Genomic DNA, 26,290 nt, shown 5'->3' with positions numbered 1-26,290 from the left:
AGTCAACCAATTGCATCAGAGCCATGAACTGCAAGTTGAAAACCACTTCCTTAGGCAGTGAAATTAAAAATATGGAAGAGCAAATAAAAATATCACTAACATAGCTCTTAATTATTTGTTATGAGAGGCACTGATACATTAGTAGTAAAATGGTAAGATTACAAAACGTCTTTTTTTTTGTGGGGACATCAGATTGTTATGAGGAACAGGAATTTCTCATGTGTTTAGCATGATTGTATTTTGTTGCACTGAAAATCTTTTAGCTAATCTAGTGGGAGAAGTAATTCTGTGAATTGTCAGCCTCTTGTTTCACACTGACCATATATTGCAAGAAAAAAAAAATCCCTCTTTTACAGAAATATGGTTATTTGAAAGAAGTCTTTGGAATTTCAGTAGTTTTGTTCCTTCACATCTAAACATACAAAAAAAATTGCATGTGACAGACATGCAGTCTTGTCTTCTTGTTAAAGGCTTTCACATGTTTTACAAAATTAGTTTCATATGTTCCTGGACTTTTCCCAAAAACTGTAACCAAAGCATAAAACAGGATAAGGTCCAGTAAGATGCTTACAAGCCTCAAAATTTAAATTTTAATTTCAGGTTCTTAAAACAAGCTTAAAGTGTGAAAGCTTTTAAGAAAATACCTCAAGCAATTAGATGATGTTCTAAACAGTTTGTTGTGAGCCATCAAGTGTTGCTTTTACTTGCCTGAACTTTTGGATATATAACTTGTATTTTAAAAATAATTTTCTGTTGCTGTAAGGAATTTAACAGATAGTGTTCCGTTCTGCCAATTGCTAAGTAGTTTTGGAGACACTTGATAGAAGCCTTCCACTGAAATTCTGTATTGTTTTATCAGAATGAAAGGAAGGAAAGAGAACCCCAACAGAGCCCTATAGAAGAAGAAAACCACAATGATAGTGAAGGTAAAAGCAAAATTTTGAAGTTTACTTTTCAGCATCTCCCTAAATTTAATGGCTGAAGTGTAACTGTGTAGAAATGTAGGTAACCATAAGGAGAAGATAATTCTGTGGCAGCACAACACCTTTTCCATTGCTGTATTGGGGTTACCTGTCAAGGTTTTGGTCATGGGGGATGCTGTGGGATCACCTGGCAGAGCCATTTCTAGCCCACCCCAAAATGGACCTTCCACTGGCCAAAGCTGAGTTTAAATTGTGGATCTGCATCCTGCAGGACGGTTAGAGCTTGAGGGAAAGTTAAGCTTTTTAAAGACTTTTTCGAGTGGGAAAGGAACAGCGTTTGAACAGTTGGGCTTTGAAGGAGAAGGCTTCTCTTTGGCCACGAGGAGGCTCCATTGTAACAAGATTGGAACAGTAAAACATTTTTCGACAGAAGCTAGTAAGGGATGCCACGAGATACCATCGTCAGAAATAAACACACTAAAACCCCAAAACCTGTTCCAGCTGTCCTTCCCCCTTATCTTCTTTTCCCTCTACTTTGCCTTTTCCTTCCTTTCCTTCCACTACCAAATCTGTCATGCAGAAAAATGTGTAAAAACATTATTTGACAACAGGATTTAAACTTTTACCCTAAGAGCTTTTAGGCTCTTCATTTCCAAAAGAGTTTTAATTCGTCAGTACTGATACTTTAAGTGTTAAAGATTTACGTGCTAAAAAGCAAATAAAAATATCTAAAGTAATATTAAAAAAAATCTCTGAGGAGAATGTGGCACTTTTTTTTACTTCTTGCTGATAATAGGCTAAGAAGACAGTCTGTGAAGCAGTGCACACGTTATATTCCTACCATTTTCCTTTGTAACAATATGGGCCTACTTGGTTTAAATGAAGTTTTCTGAACTTCAGCATTTATGACAGCAACACAACTGTCTGCTTTTTAGAAATACAGTTTCACTTTGGGGTTTTTTTTGAAGAGAAATGGAACAAAAGCTTTCTTCAAGCAGCAGCAGTAAAACAGACCAAAATCTGCACCACACGATACAGTCTGGGTATCATCAGGATTGTTTCATACCTGTTGACATTTATTATAGCAGTGAATAATCCCATGAAGGCATCTGCAGTTTAACTCCTCTGTGGAATGTACACCTGTTTTAAAACTAAGCAACTAAGTACATTCACAAGTTTGTGATTTTTTGGCTAAATTTATTGGGAGGGAGAAAAAAGAGTACACGCACACATCTCCCTTTAGAAACTGGGGCAGTGCAGTAATGATCCAAAGTGAACAAATATCCCTCTAGATGTAACAGCAACCTCCTCAGCACTCCTTTTGATAGCACACAAGTTGTGGTGCTAAGTTGTTATTACTGGTGTGCAAGGAGTGTTTTCTACTTCGGGGAAAATCTTACTGGACAGATGGAAACATCAGCAACATGCTGAATATTAATACATGAACACTGGGTAATCTGGGCCACTGCTGTTAGTGTGGAAATACACAGCAGCAATTCAGTTTATGTATTTACATGAACCTAAGTTAGTATTTGTTATTATTGTTGCACTAACAGCTGGTTTTGTCTTGGTGCCTAGACTTTGAAGCAATTTCCACGTCTTCCTCCATGGATTCACATCTTGCCTTTTCTCCAGAGCTTGCTGAAAAATTTGAATCCTTAAACTAAAAGAGGCTTTTGTGTAAAATCCAAAGGGAATCGCACTGCCATGGGCCCTCAGAGGAACTGATCCAACGTGTGCTTCCCTGGATCTGTTCCATGAAAACCTCAGTAATAATTCTGCATCACATCGGAAGAAAACAGACCAAATAAGGGCTTTGCCACTTTTGGGGCCTTACTGTTCCCACAGGTTATCATCCCAGAAAGTCTCACTTCTTCATTCAATGAAAAGATCTATGTGGATGTGACAGACCATTTTGTGATACACAGTCTATAACTACTTAAAAAACTCTTGAAGAGACCCAGAGTACCTTACTAAGTGGTCTGCTACTGTTCTGCTGTTCTGTACTATATCGTTACTTGCAGTGAATTTCAAGTTAAAGTGTTATTTGTATTGTGACATTTAGACTGTAGAGGATTCATTTCCTCATGTTTCTTAATTGTTAGTGTCTGTTATGAATGTTATTCCATTTACTCTGTAAGTTTGATTCTATGGCCTTGGAAATGATGTCTTGTTTTTAAAACTAATTTACTTCCACATTTCATTTTCTTTCGTCTTACTGCTTCAGAGGGGATTATTGCACATAGGGTAGAAATGAAAAATAAAATTTTCAGCTTCATTATTTTATTTCAGCAGCATTGATGAACTATGATTTTAGGAATCTTAGCTCTCTTCAGTTTTTGGAAAGGTAGTGGCTCATCTTATTCCTGGTTTTAGAAATTATAGGAAAGATTTTTACTTTTGTCTGTTTAGCTAAGTGGCACAAGTTTCCATGATGCTCAAGGTAAGAACAGCTCTACAGTCCTTCCATTATTTTGAACACATTAAGAACCACATAAATTACTGATGTAGCTGGGGTAAAAAACCAGTTAATGTCTAAGCAGCACAGATCCTGTCACCTACAGTGCTTTTGTTTTTTTAAAGGTATCTCATAGCAAACTAATGTACAACTTCATTTTCTCTTGTCCTGGATGGAATATATAAAGAAAAACATTTTTTTTTTAAAGTACCTTGACATAAGTACTTTAGATTGTTTTTCCAAGATTGTTCCCTGTACTTCAAGTGCTTGCTTGTTGGGTAAAAAATGTCAAGGTAGAGTCACAGATGCTACAGAATATTTTAAAAATTTGGACTTTTTTCTTTTGTTCACCATGATTAGAAGGGAAAAGTTTTATAGGATTTGGGAAATTATTTCTGGGGAGCTGGGAGGAATGTTTTGAATGGATCTGTACAAACCTGTGTGTGCTGCTGGTTCCTCAATGCAAACCTGAATTTTGGACCGGAGCAGATGCAGAAGTAACTGTTTACTCACATGGCCAAGGCACTCAGCCTTATCTTAAACACATGGCTGTTTCTAGAAATGATGAAAAATAACAAAACCCTTACAAGTAAACTACTTTTCAGGGCATCTGTGGATCCTGCATTACTAAGTAGCTATTGACACCAGACATTTAAAGATTCCATACACTGCTATTTTCTCTGCTTACCCTAAAGGTCTTCAACAAAGGACAAAAATAGCTTGTGGTTCTAGTAGAGGCAGGAAGAATTTAATTTTACCTGTTCACACAAATACTCAACTATTTCTCATCCAGCATAGTATAAATATATCCCAAGCTTAAAGACAAGGTCAGATTGCTAAACGTTTGCTATTACAGTACAAGAATGTTTTATTTTCATGTACATTCCAGAATATATAGAGTATAGAAAATGGTATATTTTAAAGGCATATCAGGTAGAAAGAATATCCTAAAATATGTTTGTCCTGCTAAAAATTCTAGTTCACTGGTTTGCTACTTGTGGGTTTGCTGTGCAGAACATTCCTGAATGTCTGTTCTATGTGGCATCTTGTGTATGCTGCTGTTTGTACTCAAGTATTGGTGCTGTGCATCAAGTGGTTGTTGTGTGTGTGCTTTTTACTTTTAATTAAAGGGACAGAGCTTTAATCTGGAATTAATCTGTGTGTTCATGTATATCTACATCTGTATTTTAAATACTTGCTCTGTAAATGACCTGAGCATGATCAAGGCAAGAAATTGAAACATCTCTGCAAGTCAGTGGTATAACAGCTAACTCAGAATTTTACAGGACTGTCCTCTAGGTACAAGTCAGTTGTAATCCATATTTGCTTAAGAATTTCCCTTTTTCATGTTTTAATAAATCTAGCAAAATGCCTAGCTAATGAGTCTATCTTCTTTCATCCTTAAACCTGCATCTATTTAGTGAAGACAAATTCTGCTTGCAAGCAAAAATTCAGGTTTTGAACTTGAAATGTATTCAGCAAACTGTAAAAACACTTTTTTAAAAAGTAGGGTAATAATTCTTGAAATTCAGAGCACTCCCACTAAGAGGAAAAACCATGACATAATACTGTAGCATTATGATACACTGGGAAGAATGCATTTTCTTCAAACTGATTTGGGTTTTTTATTATTATTTTAGTGTGTTGTCCTTGCTCATCCTAAATTTTTAACAGTCTTGCTGGAATTTCTTTGTTCCCAAAAAAGACAAGTAGCACATGCCAAATCATGTTGAGGTGTTGAAGGAATGAAGATGGAACTATGTGACCTATTACTCATGTTGGAGACCATTCCTATACAGTTATGCACCTGAGCTTTTTACTCTGGGATAAATCAAGGATAAATCTGAAGGAATCAGGTCAATAACTAGCTTACTACAACATAATAATTATCCATTAACTGAGGTATAATGTAGTCAGCATTAACTCCAGTAGAGCTGCACTACTTTGTGAGACTGAATTTCTTCTAAATACCTCATTCAAAACCTATTCTACTATTTTATTGCCTGGGTATTGGGCCAGCTGTAGTGAATACACTGAAATAAATAAATGGTTAGAGCTTTTAAAAAGTCAAATCTGTACTTAAGCATCAAAGCTGTGACTAACCAGAAAAGGCCACTTCATTCTCCACACTGATCTCCCAACTCCAAAATCACCATCACCCAAAGTCAGTATTACACTGCTGAGCAGCTAAGCCTGGTATTACAGCACAGATTTAGCTCACAAAATTACTGAAAAATAAAAACCACCAAGTCATTTTATCTTGAAAACCTAGTCTGGAATTCAAAAGCATAGTAATTGCAGTCTGATTTGTTTAGTAGTAGTGTTTAGTTCCAATAAAATCCACAAAAGAATTTAAAATGAATTTTTTAAAGGCAAATTTCCTAATGAGCAGACTCAGGGAATGCTTTTGTAAAGGCCATATTAACCATGAAATCACTACATGATAAGAGCCCAGTGTAATAACCATGCTGAGTTTGGCTGTAAAAACCTAAATTTGGCATTGCTTGATCACTAATTTGCTTGGAAAGCTGCAGATGAAGGCACTGTGATGCTTGTTTTCCTGTTCTACCCTGCAGAAAGGCTACACACAAGGCAAAAATAAAGAGATTTAGGACTGGAGTGGGGTATTCCTTAACTGCTCAGACTGTGCTGGTCCCAGCTGAACAGTGAATTTGCCAGTGAGTTCTCCCGCCAAAGGGTCTGTGCTTAAATTAAATGTGAAAGAGAAGAAGAGAAACATTTGCTGGAGTACAAAAAGGAGTTGTTTACTTTTGCAAAGCAAGTGGTTTTAATAAAAACTTGATGACACTTACTGCACATTACAAAGAGCAGAACACTGGTCCAGTGCCAGGACAGACACTCTCAGTGCAGCTTTGGGCTTCATAATTCTTTCCTTTTTCATTGTGATCTGGGCCTCATTTTTTTACACCCCCTTATATTTAACACATTCCAAAGGGATACATCTGGTCCAGGAATACAGTTAGCATGTTGCTTATAAACTAATTTGCACGGGCTTTATTTGTAATCTTCGAGAGGCCAGGAAGAAACTGTTAATGTCTGGTAAAGGGAAAACCATTTATATGATGATGAAATATGTAAAAGAAACAACTTGGCTCTGTCCTGCTCCGACCCCTGACCTGTAGGTGCCCGGCGTCCCATTTCACCTGCCTTCTTTTTTTTGTGATTTGTTTCATATCAAGAACACAGTACATTTTTAGAGAAACAATACCTTTACTACAAAACCATGTAAAGGATTATATACAAAATGGTTACTGGAATTTGGTTTTGTACTGCAGTGACAGAAATAACTAGCTGCTGACATTTATTTACGCTTCCTTAATACTAAGTACATCACACCACTGATCAGGGTAAAGGCAAATGCAATCCAGGCTAAGACAAATGAATAGCCATATTGGCCTTTAGAAACTTCCATCCTATATTCATAGCTCTGGTGCAGTTCTTCATGCCTGTCTGTGTAAATGGAAGCTGCAATCATAACACACAGACCTGGAGGAGGAAGAAAATAATAAAGTTTAGCATCTTGAAATATTATCAATATATATATAACTATTCACTGTCTCTCTTCTGTCAGCTGCTTCCACCAATGTCCTTTCTGTGCAGACACTTATTTCCATCCTCAGACTAAGCTGGAAGCATTTCAGGTCATATTCTCAGTTTCTTTGGCATGGATTAAATTTGAAGTGCTGTTGTGTATCTGTGTTATTTGCAGTGAACAGAAAACAATTCTGAACATCTGGATAGTTCTAAAGACTGACGAAAAACAGAGTACCTGCCTGTGACAATTACGGAGTTATTTAACTTGTTCAAGAAGTTCAGAATCTCAAATTCTTTCCCTTCCAAGTTTAAATTACTTTATTCTGAGCAGTGATGACATCCATGTTTTAACTCCCTCAATATTAAAGAATGGAGCAGTTCACTGTTTAAACAAATATGAAGGATAAGCTGTGGCCTCAAGAGCCCTACAAATTCCTCAAGCAGCTCATTCTTTTTGAAACCTTTTTCCCCTTCCCTTTCCTTACTTTCACAAAAACATCATTAAAGTTACAAGTGTTGAAAAATCACTCACATGACAGGAGCTGGATGATTGAGGTTAACACAAATCTTTCTCCTTGCTTGAGACGGAAGAGCTGAAGAATGAAAACCAGAAATGCCACACAACAGAAGATAGTAGATAGGATCATGGCAGCCTGAACGGCCTGAATCGATTGATACTCTGCAGAAACAAAAGTAGCCTTGATTAAAAATAGTTTCTCCCTTTGGCTCCTCCTGCAATGAGGGGCAGAGCTATGTCCTGGAAGCAGGAGTCCAGCAGACACAGCAAACCCGCCGTGCATTGCCTTAGGGTGGTTCTTCCCTGCTTCCTTGGTATTGATGCAGTCAGTGGTTTGAGGATTCTTAAAAGCTTCTCATAAAACTGAATAAAAATACTGAAGAGGCTGTTCCTCCCACACCACATCCTTTGCTACCATCAGTGTACTAAAAGCACAGTGCAACTGCCAGCTGTCCCAAATGGCTCACAAAGGCAGACCCCAGCCTCCAACCAGACCTGGAGACAGCCCTATCCAAGGAGATGTAACCAGACAGGATATCCACACTCGGCACAAAAGATTCCTCCGATCTGGATTTTTATCCTGTCAATGACTTCCCTGTAACCAGGAGCTAAAGTAACCAATACATTTTTAACTACGTGTAGCTACTTTGTGTAACTTTGCAGCCAGGCTGAGCTCCTGCGACCCCTCTCCTCCAGCACAGCCACTGCAGTCAGAGCTCTGGGAGCAGCAAACATTCCTGAGCTACCCATCATCCACCAGTCTGGGGACCTGCCTGCAGTGGATGCACAGCAATACATCAGATGCAAACCCTTAAATCTGTGTGTGATGGATCATCTCACTGCAGGTTAGAGGCCCTGAACCAACCTGATGCCTCGAAAGCAAAATTATTTCATGGGTACACAGCTCTTCAAATGATCTACCTCTTCAATATACACCCAAGTTGATTGTGCAGAAATAAAGCAAATGTAACATTTGAGAACACATTTATTTTTTGTAAAGCAGGATATTATGCTGGGTTGTATATTAAGGCCTCCTTGTTAAAACTCCAGCTTGTGTTCTGTCTTCCACTTTTCCCCCCATTCTTGTGCACAGCCAGTATTTTTAAGTTCTTCTTTGCAAGTTCAATTCTGAGGCAAATTCTATCAGATTCAGATGACTTTACTGTTTTTACCTGATCTAATTTTTTAACAACTCTTTAGCACTTCTTGTTAGTTGTTTGTGTTTACTCTCTTGCACTGGGCTTTTAAGTGCCTGTGACAGTTCTTCTGCTTTCCTCTCACAGAAATTGCTGGGACAGCTGCTTTTCCAAAATCAAAAACCACTATTAAACTTTTTGGAAGACCTGTGCAGTTAGGGCATGCAGATTTTTGAACAATTACATTATGGCCCCTGCAGATTTCATAGCAATTTCAGCAGACCTGCTAAAGGAACAGAGACATAGGCACGGAGAGACACTCACCTCTGAACTGATCAGTAATAGCCAGACAGGTGCTAGTATTCGTGGTACACATTCTCCAGACATCTGTAGAAAAGTTATCTCCTACCCACCAGGCCTGCAAAGTAAAAGTAAAGAGCTCTTACAGGGAAAAAATTCAAAAAATCCCACAGAACTCCTTAGTTGTCCATCAATTGTACAACAGCTGGAATGATTTTCTGTTCATTTTTGATACTTAATCACTCAAACTAAATTTGAGATTTAATGGCCTTTTGGAATAAGGGGTATATCATCCCCATGTCATTCTCATTTTAGACCTCTGTAAGGTAGGAGAGAGAATCTTAAACATCCCAGAGCACGAAGGATTTCCACTGTTTGGGCAGAAATTTCGGGTAGTCAGTGACTGCTCTCTGCATAAGACACCTAGGCAAGATCTGCTTTGTACATCCAGACCCTGTTTAGGATGCACACCTCTTTGAAGGCACAGCATTTCCTAATTTGCAGGAAACAGCGGGGTATACATCTATGAAACAGAATCCTTTATAAATGTTCTGGTTCCTGGCACTGAACTGATAAATCTCAGTGTAATGCAGCTGTGCTGTCAATGGACAAATGCAGTATGAACACTTTGGCATCTGACAAATTAAGATCCTCCTGTGGTATTTCTGTTTTGAGGTTTTAACATTCCAGGCAAAATGGCACTGCAGTGTCTGAACAGATTTTTATGGTAGCCTGCAAAACGACAAGCACTCCACGCAAGTGGCATTTCCTCAGGAAACCCATTCCCGTTCCAATAGCTACCCAGGCCTTTGTTTTGACTAGAGTTGTACAAAATATGACTTTTAAATATGACTCCTGGTAGGATCTGCTGCTGAAAGAGACATTCCAGAAACCTCACAGCTTACTGTGCAGCTTTGCAAACTATAAAATACTGCAGTTAAAACTATAATATATTATGGTAGCAGGAATATGTGTAATAACAATGCTGTGTTTTAAGAAAAAGCATTACTTTCTCAGGATGCCATTCATTTGGATTTTGCAGTCCAAGTTCAATATATTATTTTTCAGCTCTGAGCACTATATAATCCTTTCAGAGTTATTTTCATGACTATAAAAAACCTCTTAAGATCATTAAATCCAGCAGAAGGTGGTTCCACAGTTTAAGTTTGCAATTGTTAAAAAGTACCTAATGACAAAGCAGGGGTTTATTTCTGTAATAATTTGGTTTGTATGTAGCAGACTCGAACTAAGAATAAGTTGCTTTGCTCACTGTCCTTGCTTTCTAAATATTCAAAGGAACAGGGTAAGACAACCTGCTCTAGTGCTCAATTAATGACCTACCTCCATGGAACAAATCAACCAGCTGACTGAAAGATAACATCTGAGTTTGTACAACTTTGCAAGAAATAGTTGTGGGTAACACATCATTTCATTTGGAGCATAGTCTTGGAAAAGACCATGGGATTCAAACCAGCTTCACTCAACAGTGAAGTATTTTCAGCAGCAAATTTTTTCATCTCAAAAGCCTGTACACACCAGACCTCTTGGAGAAAGAAAGAGCACCAGACTACTGATCAGGACAGTGGGCTGTTTTGGAAAGAGGAAAATTCAATTAAAAGCTAGATGTAAATATTGGAAGGGAAATTCTTTCTGGTCACAAAAATAAAATGGAAATTTGAAAAGAATACAATAGAAATTATTCTAAAACTTTGTGCTGAAACTGCTTCAACTGTATAGACACAGATACATTCGTGGGGTCTCTCATGATTTAACTGTGTATCTTGGACAACCATTTCTGAGGCAAAGCACACCTTGACTGAAATTATCCCCACGCACTAATCATGAGCTGTTTGACTTCATATACTTGACATAAAAGGACAGTAGATTTCCCCCCATTTTCCTCATATCCAGCTGAACCAAGTCCCATAGCTCCACCTTACGCGCTTTCAATAAGCAAGTTGAAGACAACTAGAGAAGAGAAACTCAATTTTTATGAAGCAAAGAAATGCCTGCATGCTTGAGAGAAAAAGAGAAGAAACGGCACTTACATTGTCAATAGTTGAGATGAACAGCAGTGCTGCTGAGGTTATGTGAAACACAATAATGAAAGCCAGGAGAATCAACATCCTTGCTCTGGGGAGGCTTTAGTCTGAGATCAATCTGTCAAACAGAAGGGCAAATAGGAACAATCTTTAAAAGCTGTCAGTGAATCAACCTGCAGTTACACTGCTTTGCTGTGGCTCTGAGCAGTCCAGGTCAGCATCAGTGGATCTCAGAGTGAGGTGCTGTTAAAGAGTCAGGAACACTGGATGCAGTTTGAGTTCCACAGCACAAGTTCTACCTCCAGAGATACTTAACTGGCATCACAGGTGTTAAAATGAATCACAACTTGAAATGAACCCAAGAGGTGCATTTTGCAACCTTCCAGCGAGATGGCTGCAGTGAATAAACACACAGAGAAGTTTCTTTCTGTGTGCTTCTCCTGCAAGGATGGAAAAGTCCTCCATGGTAGCTTTTAGAGCAGTGCTTTTCAAATTACAGCCTCACGTGCACATGATGAACGGGCTATAGCAAAATCTTCTCTCAACCATCCTTTCAAAGATTTCAAAAAGATGCTTGTAGAACAAAATTAAGTGCATCAAGAACTACCTCCTAGATTTAGTAACAACTATGTTGTAGCTTAGGTCTCATGTCCTCTGTTCATATGGTTGCAAGTTTTATCCACTAAATAATGTAATGCCTAAGGACTATCATTTTCTTCAATACATTGCCTTGACTGGTAGGGCTGAATAAACCCACTAGTCCTGTAATAACCCAGCTAGTTATTTTATGTTCAGTCACTTAATACTCTCTGTAGGCTACCAATTATCTTTATACCTTATCTAACCCAATTCCTACAATTTCACATTTCACATGAAAAAAAAGTATTCTTATGTACAAAGGAACCAGAAGCTGTATTTAGCTGGAATTCCTAGGAAATCTGCAAGCACAAAACAAATAGGGTAGGGAAAAATACTGTTTCTAATAGACAGAAAAGTGCAAGTGCTTGGTATATCTCTTTCTGTGTAGAAATACTTGCCAATTAATATATGTTATATGCTATAAGGAACGTGCAGTCTTGCAGATCTTCTCTTTGCATTTAAGGTGCACAGTTCTGTACATTATCTGCATGTTATCATTCATCAATACATTAATGCATGTTTGTCCCCTTCCTTTGCTTTGGACACATCTCATGTCAAATGATCCATTCACATAACACAGCAAATATCCAGAAGAAAGGGAAGTTATGATTTTTTTTTTCAGGACTTCCACGATTTTTTTTAATGTCTAACCCCCTTTCTTCTGCTATTTACTAGAATCATGAACCACATGGATAATTTAACCAAATAAAAGGACTATTTTGACAGCATCTTTAAAGCAGATCCCCTGCAATTCCCACTGGGTCAAAATATAACTACTCTGCAAAACTTCAACAAGAACATAATCAACAGTGTAAGAACACATTGAAGTGAGACAAAAATTCCAGACTAATCCTTTACATCTCCACAGTGTTACAAGATCAAAGGCAAACAGTATGAAAGTGTTTCTGAGAAAAATGATGGGATAACCTTATACCCATATCTAATTGCAATGACTGAATGGCAGAGCCAAGTCAAATCCTAAAATAGGAAAAGCAGCTACTCAAGTTTGTATTCCTTCCCATTTCCTCTCCGTTAAACTTTGCCTTCTCGGCCACAACAAAGAACAGAAAGTGACAATTTCCTCCAACAAGCCCATTCTGCTGCATGACTCAAGGTCCTCTGAATCCAGTTCTGCTTCTAGAAATGTCATTCATGGCTCTCCATCGAGCCTTGTTTGAATGAAGGGAAGGAAGAAGGAAAAGAAGATATTTTGTGGGTTTGTATAATGCCACACCAAAATATTTTCATTGTGAAATGTACCAGTGTTTGCACAGCACCCCTCTTGTCTTGTGGTTGGTTTTTTTCTGAGTTTCATTTCTTGCACTGATGGTATCTAAGCAGACAATAATGCAACAGTCATTTGCCATATAAGGAGAGAGAATCAAATTATACTCAGTATTATTTTAAGAATAACAATACAATTTCATCTTATTACATGAAGTATCACAAAGTAAGAGAGACCGAAAAACGTAACCTAATTAAAACCCATCTTGCAAAATCAAGACTTGTCGGCACAGAAAAATCCACTTAATCTTCAGTCAAGTCCATGTTTTTTCTTTACTGTTTTCAGCCATAAACAGAAGTGTTTCAAACAGGATGGATAAACATGTATGGCTGATGAGGAGAAGAAAACATTTTATGTTTTACCCAAATAAAGCCAAGATTGAATGAAACAGATTTTTGTTTTGCGTGCACACAGATACATGGATACAGGGATTAAGTACACTGGGGGAAAGGAAGGAAAGGCCATTTCCAAGTAATTAATACCAGGAAAAGACAGCAAGAACCAGTTATCCAGGAGAGATCCAGAGAAACTGTGATCTGTGGGCAGGAAGCAAAGAGCAGCTGTCCTCTCCTACGATGCAGCCAAGCAATGACACAAGAAGCTACTACAGTATCTGCATCCCCCTCAAGGCAGAAATTCTGGATTTGATCTCTCAGAAGGAACTACTAGTCCTCCTTCACTCCAGACAATGCTGAAATTTAAAAGCTCACTTTGGAGACTCAAGATCCTTCCACTCCCTCAGCAAGAACCTCTTTCTCCTCCAAGGACAAAGCCTGGTACCTCTCCCAGCAGCAGGCAGCTCCTTTCCTCTTCCTATGAGCAAGGGAGGGGAACAGTTATGTCTTCACATGGAGAATTTCTGAGAACACCCTTTGTATTAAGATTCAAAATTCTAATAATGTATTACTAACCAAACACCTTGGTTACATCCTATTCTGCAGACTAGCTGGACTCCTCTTTGTTTCTTATTCACTATTAACTGTTTCTCAAGGGCTTTCTTCAGGTTCACAATTGTTCCCAGTTCTTTTCTCAGCAGCTGAAGCCCCTTTGGAAGCTGCCACCTGCCAGTGGCTTTTGCCTCACTCTTTTAAAATGGAGGGTACCAGCAAGAGCAAACTGCTGTTTAACCTGCCTGAACCAATTCTGCTCAACAGAACCACCAGCAATTTGAGCTAGATTAAAACCCTATCTTCTCTTACATTTTATTTAATTTAATTAATTTATGCAAAATATTGCTTAAAGGGGGTTGTCTACAAGAAGAGCAAATACATTTTTAAATCACCTAAATTTGGGAATCTTGTACTTTGCACTATTAAGTGAATGGGAATCTGGAAACAGTTGTATTAAGAAGATGCATAGAAATGATCAGACTCTTTCAAGTAAAACTCTGGTATTTGTCTGATGTGATAGGGGGCTCTGTAGTCATTTTTTCCATTGCTATTTAGCAGCTTTGGAAGCCCTGCCCTATTATCAGTGCCAATACACGCTGCTTTAAAGGCTTCTTGCTCTTGCAGGAGCCTTCTCTTAAATGAATCAATGCTCAACTCTTCTGTTTTACTCTCTTGATTACAGGCAAAATGAAGAAAAGCTCCCTGGGCAGAGTGATTTTTCACTTTCTCTCATTTGCAGTGGTACACACTATGCTCTCAAGTCAAGGAGTTCATGATTTTAAGTACACTGCCTTTAGGCACAGATATTGTTCATCATTTCCCAAAGTGGTTTGAATTCTTTTAATAGTTTTCACACACACACACACACACACATAAGAGAAAGGCTTTTTGGACACACTAAACTTTCTTTTAACAGAGATGATGGAGCCACTCTTCCCAGAAGTACATGATGAAAAGACTAGAGGCAACAGCCACAAGTTGCAACAAGGAATACTCCAATGGTAAAAAAAAAAGTATTAATTATATTCAATGAGCATGATTAAGTACTGGAACAGAGCCCAAGAGGCTGTGGGATCTCCATTCTTGGACATTTTCCTAACTTGACTGAAGCAAGGCCCAGAATGTCCTGAGCTAACCCCCTGCTTGGAGTTGGAGTCTGCACCAGAGACCTTCAGAGGCCCCTTCCAGCTCTGCTCTCCTGTCAAGCTGCAGCTCTTTCAGCAACCTCCCTCTACGAACCTCCAGCAAAGCTCTGACAAAAGAGAACATTACATTTGACTTAGCTCATCACCTCTGACATTAAAAACAGATTTGGGTGCCATAGTAAGAATTACATTGGATTTCAATTGCAAGGCTCAGCACTTAATACCACTTCACAAAGGATGGGGTAAGGCAGAAATGCACAGGTACTGCTGAGCAGCAAGTGCAGACTGCCACTGAATCCAGAGAGAGTGAGTTATGAGAATCCCACTGAACAATCCAGATTTGCTGTGGTAATAAAGTTTCCCACAAAATGCTGTTAAGTTGCAGGATACTTACACAAAACACATTGAAAACAGAAGGCCAGTTGTATTAACAGCAGAGGTTTTTTTCAATGGGTGCAGAACTGTTTCTGGGTAATAGTCCAATGGTACCTTGTTTTGCACAGGGAGGATAAACACAGCAGTCACACAGACTGTTAGAAGCAGTAGTTTGGCACCTTCCATGTGAGAGCCTGATGAGCTTTACAAGAAGTGGCTAAGAAGGGCCTCTGCTCAAATCTTCTGGACAGGTAGAGACAAGTACCTCCATACGAGATAGAACAGTACAACAATCACAGAAAGTGCACAGTAAAATAAGGTATCCAGGCCAGGGTTTCCAACATTTCTGTACTGTACTAAGCAAACATGTTACAAAACTGGATTGCCTCCCTATGTCAAATTACACACGCACACACCCCCCTGCAAAAAAAGCCTCAGTTTATCTTTAAGATAAAGTTTATCTTCAATGTCCATCAGTACAAAGAAACATGACTATTTGATTTTTTTCTGCTGTTTAGTACAGCAAGCAAGCAAAAATGAAAACAGTCTTTGACAGTTCTTAGCAGAAGTTCTATCACTACTTTCCAGCCCAGATGTCATCTCCACAGCACATGCTTTCGTTCCTTCCCATGCAGTTCAACTCTGCTGCCAGGCTGTTTCTCATGTTTGTGCATATTTGATTTTTGCAACCAGAGAAACACGTCCATAGTACAGTATGTTTATCCTGTGCTCATTTGCATTGGAAAGGCTAAAGCTTACCCTCCAACACTGGCTGCTGCCCTCACTTCCTCAGATCAAGTCAGGCTTTTCTATCATCTTCATCTGAGTCCACGTATGAGAAAATCTCAGCACAGACAATCCTGGTTTATGCTCAGAAACGCCGAAATCACTGCAGAACAGCTCCTGCTCTGTGCAGACTCAGGCTGGGGGTGTGCAGACTGCTCCTCACCCACGTTCAGTGTGCTGGAAAGACACACCCAAGAGAAGGGGCAGACGATCCTGCTAAACAAGTTACCAGACCTGCAGCTCTCTGTGCTGAGATGTTTCATTGCAACTCGAACAGCAGGTCTTTGGGCCATCAACAAGCACCCGGCTCAGCTGAACTTTCTTGAGGTCACTGGTGTAACACTGAATCAAAGCAAACCTTCTTCATTATCAATTCTTCTGCCCCTCAGTGCTATAATTAAGACTGAATATGTGAATTTAGAAGAAAAAGTTTGTATACTTGTAGCATGAGAAGTCTGTCATCTTGTGATGCATCACAAGATGTTTGGATTTACATGATGATCATTTTGTTTTGCTCTGAGTTCTTGTGCCACATCTCCTGGTGTCTCATGACAGAAAACTCAGAAGTTGGCTCACATTTTGCCTGTACCATTATCTCTAAACTTGCACAAAACTCCCTGGTTTATAAGGAACAGAGTGATACTGTTAACTTTCTTCTTTTTTTTTTTCTTTTACCAACTATGAAACGTTCTGTTTTTCTTATGTGATTCTCAGAACTGGAACCAAAAGTGAAATAAGTTCAGAAGGTAGAATTTCTCCCAAACCAGCAAAAGCTTTGAGGATTTCAACAATCCTCTAACCTCTAAACATAAAGGACGAGAAAATCAGGAAATGTAACACCAAGGGAATAATACACCAGTTGAAACAACTTACTCAAGTTTCTTTATTCTTTTTGCCTGTGTTAATTTAACAGTTGGGAGTACCAACATCACAAGATATAATTTGGAGTATATTCCTTAAAACAAGGCAGGTAATACCCAAACTCATGCTTTCTTCCTACATGTTCTCCAAGCTGACTATTGCTCTCACCCTACTCACAGTCTGTGGTAGCTGTACATTCATCCATTTCCATTGGATCACCTGCCTGGCATTTTTTGTTGCTGTAGAGTTAACCTGTCCATGTGCCCGAGCTGCAAGGCTGCCCTGGCACAGGTGCCCAGCACAGCTGCCCCTCCTCCCTGCCCTCACCCCCCCAGGGGTTGCTGTGCTCTTGCCCTGCTGCCACACATCTGGATCCTGTCCATGGCAGCTACAGAAGAACCCTTCAATCATGCAAGAAATCTGGAAAGGATAAGCACATCTTGGACTTTTCTGTCTCTTTTCCTGTGTCATCAATGCATATTGGAAAACACAGCTAAAGCAATCTAGTTTTATTTTACATGATGACTTTGGAGCCTTACTTTAGAGAACCAGCCTTTAAACATTTCATAGGACAGAAGTGCTAATCTTAAAGCTAACACTGCAGGTAGGTTTATAAACAGCATGCAAAGGCTTTGCTGCCAAGAATCCCTGAAAAATATATTGATAGTTCTCTGGTGCATGAAGTGAGCTGCTACTATTAGAGCTCACAGGTGCACAAACTACATAGAAAATGAGGTTTTGCTTTTATTAAAGTCTTATTTATAAATGTAACTCAGTAATTAACAAAATAGATCTACCAACAGATGTGGAAGTCTCTGTATTTGTGCTCACATATTCTGTGTTCAGGGAACTGAACAGATTGTAGAACTGGACCCTCTCCAACCTATTCTTCATGTTCAAGTGTACATTCAAATCCTGACCTGTTTTCCTGCTCAGGGGTTACACAGCTAACAGTCAGTACAGAAACAGCATGTCCTCCTTCAACCAGTGATCTCCTTGGCCAGCCAGGACACCTCCAAGAGGTGCTGGTGGGCTCTGACTAGACCTCTCCAACACTGAACAGAGACCCAGGAGGGAAGTGCAAAGGAAGAGTGACACTCTGTGCAGCAGATGGGCTCCCACCCAATTTCCTCCTGGTATGAAGCCAAGCACTGCTCTTCATGAAATAAAATTTCACCCCCCTACTTGATGCTGGACTTGGAATCAAGAAGGGTAAGTGTCCTGTCAGCCCCTAGATGGCACAGACACCATCAGCTCTTTTTGTTTATGATCAATCACTTCACTGAGAATGCATTCAAGCCCACAGCTCTTTGTGCTACCTGCTTTATGTGGAAGGAAGAGAGCTTGTCACTTCCAGCTGCTTTTCAAAGTCCTTCCTCACAAAGCAAGGAAATCAGAAGGAAATGAATCAATGTTCCCTGCACTCAACCACAGTAAGGCAAAAAAAAATCAATACAGCAAAACTTAACCCACACCACTTTCTAGAGCTCTATTTGAATTACAACATTTATGGTTTTTTTAACTTAATGGCAGAAAATGAAAGTAGAGTCATCCTGCCAGATCTGGATTTGTTGGTGCCCTTGCAGTAGACTGTGTTAAGACCCAGCAACCTTCACCACAACTACAGTCAATTTGTTGTATTTTGATAGTGAAATACAGGGGCTTGGAGACAAACTGGCAAGACATGATACGACCTAGTTTTTATCCATCTTCTTTCAGAAAATCTTACCTTGCAACCAAAGCCCTGAGGTCTGCTTTGTGTGTGCACCACGACTAATATAAATGTGCACCTAGAGCTTAGTCAAACCTTTTTTTATTACAGCAGTTGGATGTCTGTCCATCCTCCTGGTACTGGTGGGACTCCATGTGCAATAGCAAACTTACAGTGAACAAGCTCATGTTCTTGTTCTACCTCTTGTTCTACCTCTCACCCAGGTGTGAGGGGATGCTGAAATACCCATCCAGCTCTTTCTGAATTGCCTTCATAAACACTAAATCTAGGCTCCTCCTCAGAAATCCTACCTAGTTACCAAAAGGGAAACAGATGGTGCTTACAGTCAGGTCTGGCAGACCTTCCCTGGACCTCCTCCCTTCTCACCCCATTCTCCTCATTAGATCTGTGCTGTCAAGACAGAACTCCAAAGTCTGGGAAATTATAACCCTGCTGTTCCATACATTTCCAAAAAACCCAACAAACAAACTGCAGCAAAAATGCAAAGTGCTAGCTTTAAGCACAGAGACCCAAAGAAGCTGACGTTTCTAATTTCTCAGGAATGCCTTTAATAAAGTTTTGACCCAGGGATGCCAGCATTGCTGCCACTTCTGGAACTCTGTCAGTCGTTTATTTGCAAACAAGTCTGGACTGGGTTTAGACTTGCCCTACCACTCCTTGCACTATGGCCCTGCTTTGTGCACTGCAGAGGAAAATCACTCTGCCATGAAGCCTTTGTGGGCAGACTGAGCAGAAGAAAACCAGCAGGACCTCTGGGAAAACAGGAACACAATGCCCTGTTGGGGGGTGGGGAAGTGTCACTTACAGGGAAAATGTACCTTTTGACGTCTCACCTGAAAGTCCTAAAAAAAATAAAAAATAGCCTGAAGCTTAAAAAATTCAAGAGACATGTATTCAAACACTCCATCAAAACCTGGAAGAGAAATGGAACAGCCAGTATATGCTGAGAAGACAATTTAGCAGGTACAGGAGTCAGTTGCCTACACTGGCAGACCCTTGACTACAGGTGTAGTTGAGTTATAGTCTTTAAGCCTTCATCTTTTCAAAACTGCTCTTTAGAGGGTTATGTGCGTTCAGCAGAAAGACAATGTTTTTCCTCCTCTAGCAGCACAAACCAGCATCTTCCTCAAAAGTAAATCTTCCATGTATTATTCTTTTTCTCTAAAGCACTTTTTCTTATAACTGTACTTTTATGCTAGATAATCTCAGATTTAAGCTGTTTTATGCCTACATCTAAATCCCAACACAACCCACAGCGGTGTAAGGCAGGCTGCCATATTACTAAATAACACCTGAAAGGGTTACAATTAATCTCTTAATTCCCATCATAATCATTCCCTGTGCTCTTCCACCTTCAGTTTATGCTGAGCATCACATGCCTTTGGGAAATGTTAACAAAAAATGGTCTTTAATCAAAGATACCCCATGGATCAAGAGATCAGTTCTCAAAGGGCACATATTGTTTAAGAAAACCCTGCAGTAATTTGAAAGAAGGAACTGCTTTTGTACTGCAGTTTCTGGTTTCTTACAAAACATAAATGTATTCTCTGAGCTTTCACAAAGGCAGCTGCAAAACATGTTACAAAATGTTTGTAACTTGAAGCATGTATGGGTAGAGCTTAACTGTATTCTCAGAAAATGAAGAAAAGCACACATTATTTCAGGTGTTCAATGCATCCCCTCTGTTCAGCCAGTTTGCTTGTTGTGCACCAGCTACCACTTCAGTATAAACAAAGTTGTGGTATACATTAAAACCTTCTTAACAATCAAACTGGTCTAAAATTACTAAAAGCTTGTTTTCCTAAGCTTAAGAAGGCAAGAACTTCTTGTTCTGACTTGTTCATTTTCAAAGATGAAGACAGACTGGGGATATACTTGCTTGCAGGTCAAGGCAAACACATAGAAGGAAAAAGAACTGTTTAACTTACAGATGAAAATAAATGGCTATAAATCAGGTGTGAGCACATTTAGGATGTAAATTATAACTCTTAGAGCTATCACGTTCTGGAACAACCTTACAATCACCACAGCATAGGAAAAAGAGACCAGCCTCCACAAAAAAAGGATTTATGAGATCTGGTATTGCAGACGTGGTGTCCTGAGAGGACCCTCCAGTTCTGCACTCCTGTGAAGCCCATCCCAACAGTTTCTCTGAGGTCTCTCTCTGTTTTCAACAGGCTTTTGCATGATACCCATGCCCTTGGCACTCTGCTGAATTCTCTCCTCTCCTGCAAAGACTTGAGGCACTGCTGAGAGCAGTGCTGCCTGCTGGGCAGTGCAGTAACACGGGGTGATCATGGCAACACACAGTCGGCATTAAGGGAGGATTCATTTCTCAGGTGGGTGGCAAAGCTTCAAAGAGACAGCGAGGCCTGTCCCCCTTGTCTGAGGGTGACCTAAGGGCTACTGTTGCCTCCCAGCACTCAAGGGCAGTGGTCAGGAACCACAGAGCTCTTTGCAGCCTGCTGGCACAGCCCTGCCTCTGGCTCAGGGAATCAGCCCTTCCATGGAGCTGGACAAAGACCCGGGGCTGCACTGATAAGCTATTCGAGCTATGAGGAGCCTCCTGGGAACCTGCTTCTGAAGCAAATAGCTGAAGTGAGGTGTGGCCTGGCCTCACCCCTGCTCAATCACTGCGCGGCCACATTTCAGTGTCCTGGTTGTCCCTGTTCAATAGCTTGGCAGGGCAGGGAGTGACAGACCAAGAATAACACCAGACCTTCTACAGGCGGACAGATTAAATGTATCTTCAGTGTTAGTCAATGAAAAGAAAGGAAAAAAAAAAGCACACCTGCAGCACTGACTACACATTAACACAGTTCTGAGAGCAAATCTCAGACCCTGGAGTCTACTCACTACAGACTGCTGCTTATCCAGAGATTATTCCAGATACAACAGAACAGCTTGAGTGATTTATGCTGTTCCACCTAATTAACCAACAAACAAAGGCAGAAAAGGTCTGTCTTTCCAGATTGAAAGCAATGCACTTAATTCTGCAGAAATGAAAGTTGATATTGTTTTAACTTTGGCAGATGCTCTGTGGAAATTGCTCGCAATTAAATGCGTTGCATTCGCTGTTGTAAAATTTTCAAACTGCTTGTTTTGATTTGGCTTTGACTAGCTCTGTATTGAGAAATTTTGGTTTTAGTTATTTCAGAGTTTACACATCATCTATCAAGAGTGTGAAAGTACATTTCTATTGATGGTACAACAGTTGGCTATAAAATAGAGCAAACTCTTCCACAACTACTACTACTTTTGTTTCACAGCAACACTGTAGCATATGACTGAATACCCAGCCTAGCTCCAGAATGCCATTTTTACATTTTAATTTGCAATGGGCGCAATTAAAGTAAAACTTTAAGGTTCCTATGTGAACTTTACAAGTCCAGGTAGAAGGTTTTCTAACCCTTGTTTGAGCACACTCGCTGCACAGCTCTTCTACACTCTGGTGCTCTATGGGAACAGCCCAGACCCCTCTGCCTGCCCCAGCTCAGCTCTGCTCTGCCCTGTGGATCCACCTTGGCCAGGCTGGGGGCCCTTGGAATGCCTGGGTCCCTGCAGAGCCACATTTCACACCAGTCACAGTGCCAGGTAAAGGCACATCAAGCCCTCTAGCACGTGACAGACGAGCAGGCTCAGCCAGCTCCCCACAGCTCCACATCAGACTCTTCTCCCAGACTCTGGGTTGTTTCTGCATTTGAACTAAGCAGCTGGTGTGTTGTTTCTGTGGCTTGAGCAGTGCCAGCCCTAGAGAGCAGGTGAGTCCACAGAGATCACCATCAGCACGTGCACCTCAGCAGAGACATCCAGAGACTTTGGAAGGCCGCTTTCTGTATGGAAGAAGACCAGAATTTTGGTGTATTTCAGGACACGTAACACTTGCATCAAACACCCGAGGGAGTGTTCATACTGCCCACCTTGGCTGTTTGAGGCCTGTGCAGTTCCAAACACAGCGTAGCATTTAAGAATCAGTGCAGTAAACCATAAATATATATCCTATAGCCATCTCTAAGGGGTATTTGAGTCAGGCCACTTTCTGCCCCACCTACAGACTCCTGTGAAGATCTCTTCACAGCCAGAGGGTTGTATTTTAAGGTCACACCCAAATTATGAGGCTTCACCTGGCATGCACATACCATCATTAAACCTGCCCATGAAACTTCATTGGCAAAATAAAAAGGCATAATTACATTTTCCCCATTCAGTGAAGAAATAATAATTCCTTTGATGGATGAATTCAGGACATCAGGCTTTCTCTTGAATCCCACCCAGCAAGATTTATTTTCTAAGAATTAAGATACTTATCTTCCTAATGAAGTCATGAGCATCACCTGACATTTTGATATATTTTACAATATTATCTTCTCTTTAAAATAGCAAAGCTTTCAACAAAAACAGCCAAGACTGAAACTCCACTGCAAAGATCACTGGTTTGCTTTGAGGATCCAAAAACTAAACAAACCTTAACAAACAGCTCCATGAATGGAATTCCTTAGTGTTGTGCTTATGTTTCCTCTGCATTCCCTCTGAGACCAATGTGATTTCAATAAAAGCTGTGCATTCCTTTCTACTTTCAAATTTGGCTGTGCTGAAGTATTGCATGGATTTTACATAAAATGTTTGCTTCACTTCAGAGCAAATCTCTTTCTTATTGGTTCCTGTGTATCACAGTGCCTCATTCTGCTGGGTCTTCTTCCAACAGGAACGTGGAGGAGGACCTGGAAAGTACATCTGCCAGCTAGCAATATAAAAGATCTTGTCCCCAGAGACCTATTTATCTCTTTAATTAAACACATTCTTGTACTGATTTATGTGGTGGTGTCATGTCTTACATGATGCTCAAGACACAAATAGAACATGAAGTGCCAGTGGAAAACCAAAATATACTCAAACCACTGAGGTGAAAAGGAAGAGTCTCCTTGTGCTGTCATCCATCTTATTTTTAAACGGACAGGGAAACAGCATCATGAAAGGAGATAGAATATGACTAGTATACTTAGCAAAAGTGAAGGAAAGTCTTGCTTCTCTAAATATCCACATGAAATTAATGAGCACAACATTCTTCTTCCAATCACTGCAGGAATGTCAAACCCAAGATGGGAAACAACCTTGAGACAAACAAGACAACAAAATAAGAGAAAGACACAAGGCAACTGTGGAGCAAGAGATGCTACTAAAAGCAAGAGAGGTTGAGTGCATTAACTGAAAGTGGGTATAAGATGGAGATCTTAATTTCTTCTAAGCATTGTTGGCCAGGAACAATAACTACAGCATCTAAGAACTGAGACAGAACCCTTGTCTAAGAGAACGATGTTGCAGCAGCCTTCAGTCTTGACCTGCTCAGTCTGTTGAACAACTTCCTTTATTAGCAATGTTTTAAATCTGTGTAAGCAAATAGAATTCTCTGTTTTTCCTCACTGGCAGATCCACAGCATAATCAACACTGTTTGTGTGCTTATGATAGAAGTCTTTCCAGACCACAAATAAAGAATACAACACCAGTAGTGTCTTGTCTACTGATTGTACGTTGTTTTTATTTTGAATTATATTAACAGACTATTTTCCTTCCCCAGTGAACATACTAACAAGAAAGTGATCACCTCCTAAGAGTTTTCATGGTATTGCTCCATTTCATCTCAGTTAATGTTGATGGCTATTGGCAGCGTAATTCCTGGATTCCTGGCTGGGCAGACAGCTGACCTGGTAACATCCACGTCAGCCACACAGCTGGCAAGACACAATCTGTACACATCTTTATTCAGCATGAAGGATGTGTCTTCCCTCAGGTATCCCAACAGTATTTCCTAACTCAACTCTGCAAGCTCACAAAGGGATTCAGAGAACAGCAAGAGTTCTTTCTTTCAATGTCTTTGAAGCAAAGGTCAAATCCTTACAGCTTATGCTGAATAAACTCATCAGCTTCTGGTGACCATGTTTTCCATATATCTTTGTTTTGACTCCGACTTTGATGCCACCAGCTGTGGTAAGTACCTGCACCCCAGCTGCATTCCCCACGATGGTATTTGTTGCACACTCACAAAAAAATAGCAGGACTCTCCAGCAAACTGCAATTCATGTTTCTTCCTCAATGAAACTCATCCCAACAGTCCCCTACCATTTGTGTGGGTTCCTGCCTGCCCACGTCTGCAGACATCTGGCATCTCAGCCCTGGCAGTCCAGCCACACAGCTCCTTCCTGAGCTACCTTACCCTGCCCTGGACAGCAAAGCCTTCAAAATCAACATCCTAGAGCAGGTCTGAATGAAGGAGTCATTACAGACAACTTTTATTTGACAGAAAAAACATCTGCTCAGGCAGTCAAGAAGGCTTATTTTACATAGTTAACACACCAGCATTGTATGTACAGAGTCTGAAAGTAAGTGAAGAGAAAGTTCTACTTTTTCTCTTTCTGGTGGAGATTAGCCAACCATAGCTGTTTATTTTCAAAATTCCTAAAGAAAACTCCAGGAAAATCCAGTGTATATTTTAGAGCTACTCAGTGGGTCTCTTCACAGCCCTGTATCAAGTCAGAAGGTACTTCTAAGATGTTCAACTACAATAATTGCTTATCATTTACATACTATTCCCAGGTGCTGGGAAAAAAACGGATCTTCCTGCACCATGTGAACAAAGTACTTCTGCCAAGAAATTAACAGAGAGGCTGAGCTGCAGGTTCCTTGGTGGCAGCATTCTGTGAGTAGGAGCAAGCCCTGTCTGCTAAGGAAGGGCCAGCAGTGCTCTATTCTTCCTAGAAATGTCCAAACAAGGAGTTGACCTCTCAAATTCAATACTCAATATTGCAGGCAACCCATGTCACCGAGAGCTGCCTGTCTGGTATCTGGCACACAACGTCCCCAGTGTAAGTGGGACATTATATACAGACAGAAACCACCAGCGAGTGAAACTGCAGTTTGACTCAAGCGGAAAAACGTTTAACGCTGGCAAAAACTTCATAAAAATCTGCGCTGAATTACATCTAAGTGTATTTTCCTTCCACCGGGGGGAGAGGGGCGGGCAGCTGCCAAGAGCAGCCACACGTTCCTGCAGCACACGCGAACTCCGGCGAGAGTTCACTACAGAAGAGAACAGAAAGCAAAGCAACCATCCCGCGGAGAGCGCGAACTTTCCGCCGGCTTGGCGCGGCCCGGAGTGCCTGGCGAGGAGCCCCTCGGCCCGGCCCGGCCCGCTCCCCGACGGCCGCAGCGCCCGGGGCGAGGCAGCGGGGCCGGAGCTCCGCGACAGCGGGGCCGCTCTCCCCGCCCGGCCCAGCGTCGGCGCGGCACTGAAATAAAATGCGTTTCGCAGTAAACAAACCCGCGATTCTTATTTTTTTTTCCCCCCTTTTTCCGCGGTTTCGTCCTCCCCGCTCCCCCCGCACCCCCGCGGTACTCACGGGCGCGGGCCGGGGGCAGCTCTCCGCGGGCTGCGACCGTCTGGCGGCGGTGCCTCCGCCCGCCCTCCCTGCGGGAATGATGTCAGCGGCGGCTGGGTGTGGAACCAGAGCGGCTTTCAAAAGTGCCCCCCGGCCGCTGGCGGCGGGAGAAGGGGTGTGAGCGTGTCAGCGTGTGTGTGGCTGAGAGTGCGCGGGGACGGAGGCAGGGAGGGAGGGACGGAGCGCGCACGGGAGGATCTTTTCCCCGCCCG

General features: G+C 40.9%; 2 protein-coding genes across 2 annotated transcripts in view; one reads left to right on the top strand and one right to left on the bottom strand.

Annotated features, from left to right (window-relative positions):
• LOC120323684 (synapsin-1-like) overlaps window positions 1-4,756 on the top strand; it is a 7,721-nt gene extending 2,965 nt beyond the window's left edge. The window contains exons 5-6 of the mRNA XM_039383581.1: window positions 860-926; window positions 2,502-4,756. Coding sequence (XP_039239515.1) covers window positions 860-926; window positions 2,502-2,590 — 156 coding nt within the window. The 3' untranslated portion in view covers window positions 2,591-4,756. The remainder of the gene's footprint in view (window positions 1-859; window positions 927-2,501) is intronic.
• On the bottom strand, window positions 4,108-26,290 carry EMP2 (epithelial membrane protein 2). Its single transcript, XM_027711188.2, has 5 exons — window positions 26,040-26,290; window positions 10,938-11,049; window positions 8,914-9,007; window positions 7,469-7,615; window positions 4,108-6,888 (listed from the first exon to the last, which is right to left on the bottom strand). The coding sequence occupies exons 2-5, from the start codon at window positions 11,013-11,015 to the stop codon at window positions 6,704-6,706; spliced, it is 504 nt and encodes a 167-aa protein (XP_027566989.1). The 5' UTR covers window positions 11,016-11,049; window positions 26,040-26,290; the 3' UTR covers window positions 4,108-6,703.

The sequence above is a fragment of the Pipra filicauda genome, unplaced genomic scaffold (genome assembly GCF_003945595.2).
Source record: "Pipra filicauda isolate LSUMZ 115617 unplaced genomic scaffold, ASM394559v2 scaffold317_size908105_pilon, whole genome shotgun sequence".
NCBI lineage: Eukaryota > Metazoa > Chordata > Aves > Passeriformes > Pipridae > Pipra > Pipra filicauda.
Note: the sequence above shows the minus strand (reverse complement) of the source record. Positions and strands in the feature narration are given on the sequence as shown.

What these genes read in the sequence shown, in the direction of transcription:
- EMP2 (XM_027711188.2), bottom strand. Translation starts at nt 11,015, where the DNA reads ATGTTGATTCTCCTGGCTTTCATTATTGTGTTTCACATAACCTCAGCA. An exon ending in TCATCTCAACTATTGACAAT is followed by an intron (nt 9,008 to 10,937) that starts GTAAGTGCCGTT and finishes TTTACTTTGCAG; the next exon opens with GCCTGGTGGGTAGGAGATAA. An exon ending in TATTACTGATCAGTTCAGAG is followed by an intron (nt 7,616 to 8,913) that starts GTGAGTGTCTCT and finishes TTGTTTCTGCAG; the next exon opens with AGTATCAATCGATTCAGGCC.